This window comes from Thermobia domestica, chromosome 13, assembly GCF_964235325.1.
Source record: "Thermobia domestica chromosome 13, izTheDome1.hap1.1, whole genome shotgun sequence".
Lineage (NCBI taxonomy): Eukaryota > Metazoa > Arthropoda > Insecta > Zygentoma > Lepismatidae > Thermobia > Thermobia domestica.
The window spans coordinates 10,337,912-10,351,598 of NC_137466.1; the positions used below are offsets into that span (position 1 = coordinate 10,337,912).

A 13,687-nucleotide genomic window follows, 5' to 3' on the forward strand; every position below is an offset into this window, starting at 1 on the left:
GGAACGGAATGAGAAACTCCTTTTGTATAGTAGTGGTTAGAGGTTGTGGGACGAATTGCATCAGATCACAAATTAAGACGGGTTCGATCCGAGGTGACATATACGCGTACCCGCCCTCGGTGACACGCCCACTTCGCATCCATATAATATTACAACACCAAGTAAAATATTCTTACCGTTCCAGTAGTGATTTGTATATGAAACTGGTATGAAACAACTCAAATAAAATACATATATGAAATTGATTTACTAAAGCACAGACATTATACATATAACATACATACTTACTTCTGCATTTTGATTAATATGTATATTATTGATACCTTTTGAAGTTTTGTATTTTGGATTTTTCCTTTTATCATTTTAACATATTAAATTTAAGACCATGAATTTTTATTGGAGAATAAAAAAATAAAAAAAGAATTTCGAAAAATTAATTCAGAATCATATGCTATGTCGACGAAGCCGGCTCATTGCGTAACAAGAGACATGATTACTTTGCACATATTGCTCACTGAACACTAATTCACACGACACTTCGATTTTGGAGATTTCAGAAGATGGGGGGGGGGGGGTCAGCGGATATTTTGGAGGACAATCCTTTTAGATTCTTCTTCCCATTTTTGAAGGGATTTTTGACTTTCTTGATTAGCTCCAATTTCCATTGTCCGCCTGGGTAGTCGACCGTGAACTTACTTATGGTGCCACTGATTAACAATCTAAGAAGTAAATTTATCCCTTGTCTTACCTACATTACTTTAACTTACGTAGGTAACGAAATAACATAAGTTCCACAATTCACTGATACATATTTTAGCACAATAACATAAACGATGACCAAATTATCGTTAGATTTCCTTGGTAAGTTGTTCACATCATCTCTTTTTGATGGCGTCCATTCGCACAATAGTTCTCGCGCCTTCTCTTTCTAGCGTCTCTATGCTTACGCTTGTGATGACCGAGAGAAATTTTAATAATATCTATACGAAATGTTTTTTACAAAAAATATATATATTGAAAAGTGTTAAATGTATTCACCATTAGAATTATATATTTAAAGTATTAAAAATAGTAAACATATTCTTCGATTAAACTAGATTTCAAGGGATTATTTTCTTATAAAGTCACAACCACGTCTCATTCCTTTGTACGATGAACAAAAGATACAAGTCACCATTCACAGTACTGCCAACTCATTGAAAGAGATAAAACCAACAAAGTTTGCGTCGACGTATAATCCATGGAGCCTTATTCCACTTCAGCCAAGAGTAACTGGGAAAATTAAAATGAAATAGGAGTGAGGGGGGCCACACGCTCACAACATCAAGGAAATTAGTTAAAAATTATGCCATATTTCCATGAAGACTTTAGTCATAGAGATGTTTTAAACGCCAAGCCAAGTTGTCATCAGCTTTATACGGATCGAAGAATATAGAAACAGGTGCTCACGATAGAAAAAGGGTTGTTGTACCTGGCTTCTGACTTGTGTGTCGATTCCTGATGGCGTCACAGAATTTTGGGTTGATACAGATCCAGTGTTCTGATGACATTCATAAGCCATTGGAAATGAAAGGTTAACTAGCTACAAAGCCAAAAAAAGGTGACCCATACAGCACAATGCACGTACAGTATCCGTATAGTACATATACAATGGCACGGATGCAACATGTGCATCATCTGTATAAATGCACGTCTGTATATGTGATGCACATATACATGCCAGGTCCTATTCAACATCTTCACGTGCACAGAACATGTGCAACGTACACGTCCTGCACAAGTGATTTACATCTACCGCGCAGGTGATTTACAAGTAGCACGTATTCGATTTACATGTAGTTCACAGGTGATTTACATGTAGGACAGCGGTGATTTACACGTAGCACATAGGTGATTTACACGCAGTACCCAGATGATTTACATGTAGGACAGAGATGATTTACACGTAACACACAGGTGATTTACACGCAGTTCCCAGGTGATTTACATGTAGGACAGAGATGATTTACACGTATCACACAGGTGATTTATACGCAGTACCCAGGTGATTTACATGTAGGACAGAGGTGATTTACACGTAGCATATAGGTAATTTACACGCAGTACCCAGATGATTTACATGTAGGACAGAGATGATTTACACGTAACACACAGGTGATTTACATGTAGGACAGAGGTGATTTACACGCAGTACCCAGATGATTTACATGTACGATAGAGGTGATTTGAAACAGTACCCAGATGCAGTGTTGCCAATTTAGCGACTTTGTCGCTAGAACTAACGACTTTTGGAAGTGTCTAACGACAAAAATTTTTATTTAGCGCCTAGCGACAAATCTAGCGACATTTAGGAATTCAAATATTTTGTTCTATATTAATATTAAAGTTTCCAGAATTTAGCAGTTTGTGATACTAATAATTGCTTTTACACGCTCGGTTGCACTATTGCTATAAGAGACTTACTTCGTTGGATTCATCGCTGCATTGAGAATTATGCCCTTCTACACTGTGGTTCGGAAATCCGGGAATTTCCCGTATCTAACTAGTTGCGTAATAGCTGGTAACCTCTTCCATTGCACAGTGCGTACAGTGACAGTGACGTCGTAGAACGTTGTGGTTTTTCTGGCTCAGTGTAGTACGTGTGATTTATATATTAATTTAACTGCGGTTGTTCTTAATATAAATTATACAGAAATTTCGTGGGGTGAGTTCGGTGAATTGTTCCAATACGAAAGCAACATGAATTTCCCAACCCCTCCAAAAAATATAATCGTACTCTATAAGAAGGAATGGGAAAAAGTGATCCAAAATTTTAAGTATTTACAAATTTTTAATGGTATATTTATTACTTTTGTATTCTTGAAAGCGCATAGTGCAGTGGTTTTGTGAAGATGGTCATTTTTTTTAAGAAAAACACTCGAGTCTTTCATTGTACATGAAAAATATTTAAATTATTTTAATTCCTTTGTAAAATTATATAGCGACTTTTTTAGCGACTTGGCAGGAGGCGTTTAGCGACTTTAGAGTACTAAACTAGCGACATTTCACACTGGCGAGTTGGCAACAGTGCCCAGATGACTTACATGTAGTGCACAGGTGATTTCCTCGTAGTACAGAGGTGATGTAAAAACAAATTCGAGATGCAACGAAGAAAAAAAGAAGTTTATATATTTGGTGAAGGTGGTGCAAAGACATCACCTTCAAAGTATATAACAAGTAACTAATAATTGTTAGTGAGAATTTTAGTTTTGGAGTTTATTATTTGCAACGAGCAAAGCTTTAGGTAGTATCTTTGACATGTTTGCCAAGTAACAAATAACGCAACATATTCTACTGTAATCAGTCAGGAAAATAATTTTGTAAACCTATAAACTGTCTTAGAGTAGTTACATCAGTACAATGCTGCCACCTGTTGATATTGTATCCTAGCTCAGTGGACGTTATGGAGTTTTTACAATCCTTCAGCTGTTATTCGTCGAAAAGTCTCTATAACACCGCCTGGAGGAAAAACGACACCTACCAAAAATAGAGGTCACTTTCTGTTGATGAGAATGAGAGTAAAAGAATGAAAGTAAAAGTATACACTTGCACGGTATTATGGACGTCTCATACACACGTGCAGTAGCCGTGCAAATACCTATGTGCACACAACGGCTTAAGCACCGGCAATTTAAATGTGCTTCATCCACGCAAATGCACATGTTCCCATCCACTGCTCAAGCATGGGTTATGCACATGCGCTGCATCCACGCAAAAGCACATGTGTACATAACGGCTACAGCACGGGTTATATAAATGTGTGCTTCATCCATGCAAATGCACATGTGCACATAACGGCTTAAGCACGGGTTACGTACGTGCGTTGCATCAATGCAAATGCACATGCGTACATAACGGCTTAGGCACGGGTTATATAAATATGTGCTTCATCCATGCAAATGCACATGTGCACATAACGGCTTATGTACGTGTTCAGTACGTGCGCTGCATCCACGCAAATGCACATGTGTACATAACGGCTTAAGCACGGGTTACGTGCGTGCGCTGCATCCACACAAATGCACATGTGTATATAACGGCTACAGCACGGGTTATATAAATGTGTACTTCATCCATGCAAATGCACATGTGCACATAGCGGCTTTAAGCACGGGTTCTGTACTTGTGCTTCATCCACGCAAATGCACATGTGTATGTAACGGCTTAGGCACGGGTTATGTAAATGTGTACTTTATCCAAGCAAATGCACATGTGCACATGCACGACTTAATCACTGGTTATGTGCGTGTGCATAACCCACGTAAATGCACATGTGCACATACACGGGTTATGTATGTGTGCTTCATCCACGCAAATTCACGTGTACGGCTTATGCACGAGTTATGTATGTGTTCATCATCCACACAAATGCACATGTGCAAATGTACGGCTTATGCATGGATAGTGCACATGTGACGTACACGTACGTGTTGTCTGGGTGATAGGCGCAGGTGTGCTGATGCTGAACAACACCGTTTCGTATAAAAGCTATCTGGCCAGCCACAATTAGTCTTTTTAACAATAGGGTCTTAAATTTACTGTAATTATTAATAGTGTCTTCCGTACCCAACCAGTAGCGTAGCTAGAATTTTTTGATTGGGGCCAATGAAGGCCCAAGAAAATTTTGAGGGGGCCATCTCCAATAAAAGAAACATTTTATTCACACACGCAAACACACACACACACACAAGTAAAAGAAGAAGATAGGGGCAAAACCGGAATACGTATTTGCAAATAGACTTTGTCTGGAGTAACATGGCAATGGCTGAGCGGCATTGAGTGTATTAAATGAGGTGAAAAATATGGCGATATTTTGAGATTTTTTGTGGACAAGCGAGTGTTGAGTTTAGCGAGATCATTTTGTAAGGTATTGATGGGTAAGAGAGTAGTAGGAAGCAAATTTCGATTACAGTTTTCGTAAATATTGTTGAATATATCTAGGTGAAAAATTTCGCTTAACTTATGTAGTAGAAGGGTATCAATCTGAAAGAATAATTGTATAAACGATAGGAGGTGTTGTCGATTACTCGATAGTTGAGCCGTAAGGTTTTGTTCATCGTCAATAATTCGACGGAAAGCGGTTTGAATTTGTGAAAAACCAAGCCGTGTTTCATTGGCGAGGCGAGAAAGGGAATATGAGAAATTATATAAGTGTGAATGAACCCCTATTTGTTCCTGCTCTAGAAGTTGTAAGTGTGTTTTAAGTTCATGTTCATTCGTAATAAAACTCGAGATCTGAGATTCTGTAGCCGTTCCTGTAAGCCAGTTCAAAAAATTACCTAAGAACGGTAGAAGGGCACGTGTAGTGCGCGTTTTTGGACCGACAGTAGCGAATTTGGTTGCGTAGATTGCTTGAAAGATATCAGAGGTAAAATTGTTGACAGAATGTAAAAATTCTGTTAATGTAGTACAGAATCTTGATCCATTGTCCGGGTTACATGGGACAGTAATGTCAGTGAGGTCAAACGAAGGTAGGGTGAAGGAATAAACCAAAGGTACCATATGAGTGTGGGGAATGGCGTGTTCAATCTTGGTATACTCTGCGCCAATCGATAATTCAACATGGCTGGGTGTCAAATCTAAAGCGTGAATACAGAAAAGCCAAGTCGTTATGAAGGCTCTGAAAAAAAAAAAACTGTGAGATGCGCGGGACTGTTTATTTATATAATAATAAATATGTTTATTTATTTTTGCATTAGAGAGGAAAGAAAAAAACATGTACACGGGGCTCTAGCCCAATGGAACCCCGTATGTGATACGTATGTCATAATTCGCGGTCAGCAATTTACCATGTATTGTATATTGTTTCATATTATGAGTGGCTGTCTAAAATGTGAGTGTCTGAGAAAAAGAAACTACAGAAATTGTTGGAAGGTCTTGTCTAAATAAAGAAAAGCTTGCTTCATAGAACAAAAAAAAAAAAAAAACGTTGTTATTCACTATTGCCAAGGTGCTGTCCGTGAAAAGAGAATGTAAAGAATTTGCTAGTTTGCAGTGGAAATACGTGGAAAATAGCTGCAGGGAATATAGACTGCGAGTGAAAGTTTGTACTAGTTGCTTACTAAATCAATATCGACCTTGTGTTGGTGCCTGAAACTATGAGATGAATATATTTAAAGTGAAGTTCGGAATGGCAAATCAAAGGTGACATCGATAATTGTCACCAATTATCGATACGGGGCGTGTAGCCGCTGTTTTTCACGTAATGCGGTGAATCGTGTAACAATTGTTCCGTGTCTTGAACCAAATGAAGAATGGCTAAGGGTAAGTACTTTGCTTTTGGTTTTTCTTTTATTTCTTTTTTTTTCTTTTTTTCTTTTTGTTATATAATTATTTGCCTAGTATGGCCAGAAAATGAAAGATACCTCCCCTGAAAGTAGGTATTAATATGTACTGTATATTTGATTAGCAGATCAAATGTTCCTATATATGACTGAATGATTCCTGGCTGTTATGACCGAACGCGCAAAGCGAGAAACTGAAATCTGATATGGGATTTGTGACAAAGAGCACCACTATAGAGTGATTGAGGGAGCTATGGGAGGGGACGGGTGGGCACAGCCCCCGTCGTAAGCGAAAATATAACCCCTTATTCTACATAAAATTGAATTATAGGTGTGAACGTTAAAGGGCCGTTACTTTATACGGTTTCTTTGTGTTTTTCTGTTTGGGGTGTTTTTATTCTTGTTACTTATTTCTATTTTTTCTGTCTTTTAATTTTTAATTTTTTTATATATTTTTGAAACAAATCATAATACTTTGAATCATGATTGAATGAGCGTCACGTGTGACTGCGAAAACCGGCATGGCGGAAATACAGTATCGGAAAGTAACGAGGTTGTTGTAGTGGCGTATTTGCGGGTTCAGGTGGCCCCCCCCCCATCAAAAATCGAACGGCGCCCCTCATCATTCCCGTCTAAACAGAGAGTGTTATGTAGTGGGAGAGAACGAGCCGTGTCCTTTCTGTCCTTGGCGTTTTCATGTTTGTTGTCCCAATTATTTTGTTTTTTTAGATGGTTATTATTATTATTATTATTATTAATAATAATAATAATAATAATAATAATAATAATAATAATAATAATAATAATAATATTACTGTTATTATGGTTTTTATATGTTCCCACTGAAGCAAGAAAAAAAATGAGATTATTGCACTTCCTGTAGAGAAATAATAAGTTTATAGTAATCAAACAAGACTACTCGCTATGAATGCAATAGACGTGTTCGGTGTATGAGATAGGAGAGGGATGAATACGGTCGCAATGAAAAGTATAGCTGTTATTCAAAATCCCGCGTAATGAATATCCGCACGCATGTTACGCATCCTGGTGTAGGCTATGAAGTAATCAAAATGTGATGTTCGCAATTTTGTTTAAGGAAAAGAGAAAATTAGAGTGGAAGAGCCAATCTTAATTGTGAGCGGTATGTTATAAAGTGCAGTACTTATAATCATTGTGCTAGTCACCTAACAATTGTTTGTTGTTGTTTTTATTGAAGAAAATTTTTCGGTTTTTCGTCACGCTTGTAAAAGGTATTGTGTTCGGCGTTCAACAGTAATGAACAGCGTACTGAAAATTGTACTGTTTTTGTTTATTGAATTTCAAAAACGACGCATTACGTTTGTCATTGGCTGTCGTTGATGTCGTAACATATCGACTAATACATGACTGATCCGTAAATGTCTCTGTGTGTGTGATTATGTAGGAATGCTGTATGTGTGACTATGGAAGGGAAGAAGTTCTGTGGAGGAGTTGATGTGTTTGAAACAGGGGCGTCATTTAGGGGCAGGGAGGGGCATTTGCCCCCCCTGAGTTTGAGATTTATATAGGTTTTTTTCAATAGAGTAGTAGTAAATGAGTAAAAAAACGCGAAATTTTACTTATATCGAGGGGTTTTGCCCCCCCAAGCAAAATCTGAAATAACGCTCTTGGTTTGAAATATGATCAGATATCATAATTGCCGAAACGAAGATGGCGCGTCGTTCAGGCTAATGTGTTTTAGATGTGCGTGAAAAACGAATTGTGATCATTAGTTGTTGTGAATGAGATATGAGTAAGCTTTACGGAATAACAGTTAAAATTGTTGCATTATGAGGGACTGTGGCCTATTCACACCTATGATAGAGGAAACGTTCTTGGATGATCGGATGTATGTGCAAGTAATTGTGTTTTACGCCTTTTACTCTCTGTGTGGATGCGCACTCTAGACGGCGGTGTAGCATTGTATTATAAAAATGGAATGAAATGAAATATTTGAGTCTTACGTCCCACGGTTATGCCGGTTATGCTAAAGGAGACGGTGATGATGAATAACGAATGAAATGATGGAATGAAGAAAGTGGGAGGAAACGGGAGAACCCCGAGAAAACCCATGCACACGGTGTTTGCATCGTATTATAAGTACCAGAAAAACTCTACTGTTTACAGAAAGGGTAATATTTGTAGGCAGTAGTTGAAACGACGTTATGCGTAAAATGCAAATCGAGTGATAAACAATACTTCGCCAAGACTCGTGCAAATGCTCGTTCTGCGCACGAGGGACATGAGTGTAATGCTAAATGATTTAAAGGTGTATGCACCCTGCATTACAGAAAACCCGTGTCGGCTGGCTTACTTAAACACGATACTTGTTTTATGCATAATTTCGGCTAAAGATGACCCTAAAAACATCGTACGCCATTGGATTTGTGAAAGATTCGTTTGGATACAATTAGGTGTCGGTGGATGACTTTCTCACACAAATGCGTATCTCTGTTATACATATGTATATGCATTGGTATTATCCTTAGTAGTAGTAGGAGTAATCTACCTGCAAGTTAAACTGTGAGGTCTGGAACGATAAAACACTGAAAGCGCATGGGAAAATACTATCGCTGTATGTATGCCCGTAACGAATAAACACTGAAAGCGCTTGGGAAAATATTATCGCTGTATGTATGCCCTAGTTACCGCGCACAGTGTAAAGACATTGTTACCGTTTTGCTCTATCGGTGTGCCTGGTTTGTGGCGTAATATACCAATGACTTTATGAAATACTAAATGTATTAAAACATGATTACCCCCCAGATTGGAAATATTCCGTGAGTTTACTGCGAGTTTTTAATTATTCTTTTTGGGCTAGAATGAAAAATATAGGAGGGTGATACAGTAGTTAGAATTGTAACTGGATTATAGCTGTAGTACCTAGAGATATAAATGAGCGAACTTTCATTTTCGAAAGTTCGTTTCTGAACTTTTCATAAGCGGCTTTTCCCGAACTTTCGCTTTTTTTATTTACTAATTAGCGACACTCATTTTTATAAGAACTTATTGTGAACAGTGTGTGATGACTGTGAGCTAGTTATGTGTTATACAGTATAGTTATTTGCACCATAATGATACAAGATGGACTGACACACATTGACATTATACATGATATGGATAAACACGTAAAACACATTATCGGAACTGAATCAGTGCTTTCCACAAAGAAAAAGAAAATAAAATGATTAATTTTGTATTGGTAATGCGTGAGTTTATGATATAAACTTGTTTGTGCAAGTTAAATTTAAGTTTTCGGTTGTCAGCATCATGTGAAGGTTTCTGCGGAAAACATTGTTTTATGATATAGGCTTGAAATTTGAAATACATGCTTGTAACGCTCCGTAACGTTTTTGAAAAAAATGTGAAAATTATGAACTATTAGAAAGAGAAAAAAAACTGAAATAAATTTACTTCGATTTTCAATATAGCCATGTTATATACCAAAACGTTTGTAATTTTACAGGAATTTTTTTTAATGGACAAGTTAAAAAAGGAGCCGAACTTTCAGCGAACTTTCGCTTTAACTTTTCAAGTTTGAACTTTTCATGAAATTTTCCAACACTAGTAGTACCTAGTTTAAGTGTAATGTTCACCGGAATCCTGTAAGCCTCAAAAGTATGAAGTGATTAATACGTTTACGCACGAATTATTAGATTAATGTGGAAGTGATGGATCAGGAAGAGGTTAAACGTATCAGCCAGAACGATGTTAGTAAGCCGTCTAGTATGTAGCCGTGATATTTGCTTAACAGAAACGTGATGAGTAGTACTTAAAGGGACACTGCAATGATCGTTGGAACGAAAACATACTGCAAGGATCGGGAGACGAAGTCAGGAGATCTTTGCGTGAAGTGCTAGGATGAGCGAGAAGTCTGAAGGAAACGCCGGTATTTAGTTTCAAATTTCCCGTTGGTTTGAGTGTCCGGTATGAATAATTTAAGCCTATTCTTTGCAACAGGAGTATCTTTCCCATTCATGTGAACCAGAAAAGAGTTTTCGTCTAATTTGGCCGAAATAGTGAAAGGGCCGGAAAAGTCTTGTGCAAACGTGGAACATTCGTTCTTTTTGGTATAGAGATTTTTCACCATTACTTTGCATCCGGGAAGAAAGGTCGTAGGTGGGTGACGAGAATCATTTTTAGCCTTGAGGTCCGAGAAGATTAACTGTCTTTTGAATTCAACTAAGTCTCGGAGCTCAAAGAGAGAGGTTAACCTATCGGCATTGTCTGGGTGGGGAGAAAAGGTTTGGGTTAGTTGGTCCACGATAAATCGGGATTCGACGACGTAAAGAATCTGGAATGGACTCACGCCCAAAGCTGTGAGAGGGGTCTTGTTGATGGAGGAAGTGGCGGCTGCGAGATGAGAGGGCCATTGTTTATGTTGGTCCCTCGTTAGAAATTTAAGTGCGGTCTGTAAGTTTTGAATTCGGACTTCGGCGTGGCCTAATGTTTTATGTTGGTTCGGGAGAACGTACGTAACTTTGATGCCAAGTGATTTCAAAAATTGCTTGGTTCTTTCGCTGGTGTGGCTTGTTTGGCGGTCAAGATATAAATGCTCGGGACAGGAGAAAGGTGTGATGACGTGATTTAGGAGGAAATCTATAAACGCGTCACTAGTTGGGGATTTGATGGGACAAGTAATGACAAAGCTACTAGCATGATCAGTTGCACAATAGAAATAGGTGTACCCATCTGGTTCTGAAGGAATTAATTTGCCACAAAGATCCACTGAAAATGTAGAAAACACCGTAGCAGCTGCAGGTAGCTTCTGGATGTGATCGTAATTGTGTGTATAGGAACGCTTGAACAAAGCACAATCGAGGCACCCGTTAATTTTTGAACGCAGCCATGATTTTAAATTTGGTATGAAGTACTTAGAACGTAGGAGAAGGTAACATTTTTGATATCCCGGGTGGGTTAGGCTGTTCTTATGAATTTCGGTGAATATGGTATCGCGGAGAGAAAGAGGTACACAAAGCAAAAGTCGGGGTGTGGTTGTAGAAAAGAGGCGGCGGTAAAGGACATGATTTTGGAAACAATATTCCTTATTCCAGCGGTGATAGGAGGGGTGGTTAGTATTTTGGGAATGTAGGGCTTCGATAATTTTCCCAAAGAATTTATCTTCCCGTTGTAGTTTGGGAAGATCCAGGGTATCGTCCAAGGCTAATAGGTGATACTTATGCGGTTCCTCATTGGAAAGATCAATTATGTCTTGTGTCACCGGAAGTGGATTGCGACTTAAAAGGTCGCTCACAGGGTTAGAGCTTGACCTAATATGGCGTACAGTAAAATTGAAACTGTTAATGTATTCAATCCAGCGAATAATCTTGGGCGACATTTGTGCTGTTTGCTGAATAGCCGTCAGAGCTTTCGAGTCTGTTAGTAGAATGAAATGGCTTCTGATGAGGTACTTATGAAACTTCTTAAAGGCATAGAAGACAGCAAATAATTCCTGTTGATAGATAGGGAGGGGGTGAACTCTCGGGGGGTGTCGCGAGCTGACGTAATGTATAGGTTGCAAAGTGTCGGAATCATTCCGTTTCTGAAACAAAGTGGCCCCAACGCCAACCTGTGAGCTATCTGTCATAACAATGTGAGTGGTGTCCTTAGTGGAAAAGATTCCCAAAACCGGGCGTGTAGTCATAGCCGTTTTAATATCGATAAAAGCCGCTTCCATTTCTGGAGTCCAAACTAATTTTTTAGGTTTTCCTTTTAAAGCATTGTAAAGAGGTGCTAACCTCAAAGAGATGTGTGGAAAAAAATTGCGGTAGAAATTAACGGCTGCTAACCAACTGCGGAGGCCCTTGAGAGTGGTGGGTCGCTCGATTTGTGAGAGAGCGGCCAGCTTTTCCGGGTCTGGAGTTACAGTACCATTTGTAATTTGAAAACCAAGACACTTCGCTGTAGTGTCTCCAAAAGTGGATTTTTGTAGGTTAAAGAGGAGAGAATGTCTTTCAGCAGTTTCAAGGACTGCTGTGAAGGCTTGTATAAGAGTGTCAAAAGTAGGTGAATGTATAAAAAGGTCATCTAGGTACAAACACACGTTTGCAGGATAAACGTCCTGGAAAATGGAGCGCAAAATACGTTGCAGAGTAATGGCGCTATTGACATGACCTTGAGGAAGGACGCGAAGCTGGAGATGAGTATGTGGTAATTCAATATCGCGCACACTGAATGCAGTACTAGGGCGGTCATCTTTATTCAGTGGGACCTGAAAATAGCCTTGGAAATGAAATCTTTAAGTTTTACGTCCCACGGTTATGCCGGTTAGGCTAAAGGAGACGGTGATAATGAGAGTTGAGTGAAATGGTGGAATGAAGAAAGTGGGAGGAAACGGGAGAACCCCGAGAAAACCCACGAGCACGGTGTTTGTCCACCACAAAGTCCACACGGCGCGAGCTGGGATCGAACCAGGGACCCCAAGCACCGGAGGTGAACGCTCTACCACTGAGCCACCGCGCCCCCGAAAATAGCCTTGGGTCAAATCTAACTTAATGAAGAATTTCGCTTCCGAAAGTTTATCTATAATATCCGCCACTGGCTGAATAGGCTCGGAAAGAGGAAGGCATTTCCGGTTTAGTCTACGTAGATCCAAACAGAGGCGTATCTCAGTTTTAGAGTGAGGTTTAAGTACTGCTAAAATATTATTACGATAAATCAGACTCACTAGGCTCTAAGACGCCTTGTTTTAGAAGGCGTAAAATCTCTGTTTGAACTTGTGGTCGGAGACGGTGAGGCACGGTAAATTGGGGTTCCTGATGTGGGGACTTGTCAATGATGTTAAGGGACGTCTCAAATGATGTGAGCTGTGTGAAATCATCTTTGTCCCAATTAAAAACAGTTGCATGTTGTGCTAGTACACCTTTTAATTTTGTTTGCTGTTCAGGAGTGAGATGTGGATTAATCTTAAATTTAGAAATATCAATTAAATGACCAATGTCCATAAGCCTCTTTTGTACGTTGCGGCGTGCGTCTGCCTCCGTAGGAGTGTACAACTGCCTGACCGTATTAACATTAAAGGAAGAGTCTGTGTCCGCTAGTACGGACCCGATAACTAAAGGAGTGCCTTTCGTCAGTGTCTTGGGATAAGGAGCTAAATTTACTACCGGGAAGAGAGGGTGTTCCCCGTTTACTGCGGTGTGCACAGTAAAACAGCCCTTAAGGGATGAATTGATAGGGGTATGGAGGCGGTATGAAGAATGCGGTGCACGGAAAGGAAAGTGCAAGGGGATAAGTGTTGCTGACCGGGGAGGTATTGTGCAGGTTCGGGCTGCAACAAAAGTGTACTGTGGCTGCCTTCCAAAACGTTGCACGAGAGCAGGTGAAATTGTCGCCTGAGAGAGGTT

At 39.3% G+C, this 13,687-nt stretch overlaps 2 protein-coding genes across 3 annotated transcripts in view; one reads left to right on the forward strand and one right to left on the reverse strand.

Annotated features, from left to right (window-relative positions):
* Positions 1–13,687, reverse strand: part of LOC145667490 (uncharacterized) — a 106,454-nt gene that overhangs the window by 90,512 nt on the left and 2,255 nt on the right. The gene's annotated exons all lie outside the window — the stretch shown is intronic.
* The window catches only part of LOC145668015 (uncharacterized), a 92,337-nt gene continuing 84,725 nt past the window's right edge, over positions 6,076–13,687 (forward strand). Inside the window, exon 1 of one of the 2 annotated variants that reach the window (XM_081735476.1) lies at positions 6,076–6,303. In XM_081735476.1, the coding sequence (XP_081591602.1) occupies positions 6,294–6,303 (10 nt within the window). In that variant the 5' untranslated portion in view covers positions 6,076–6,293. The remainder of the gene's footprint in view (positions 6,304–13,687) is intronic. The other variant, XM_081735474.1, reaches the window with a different exon arrangement.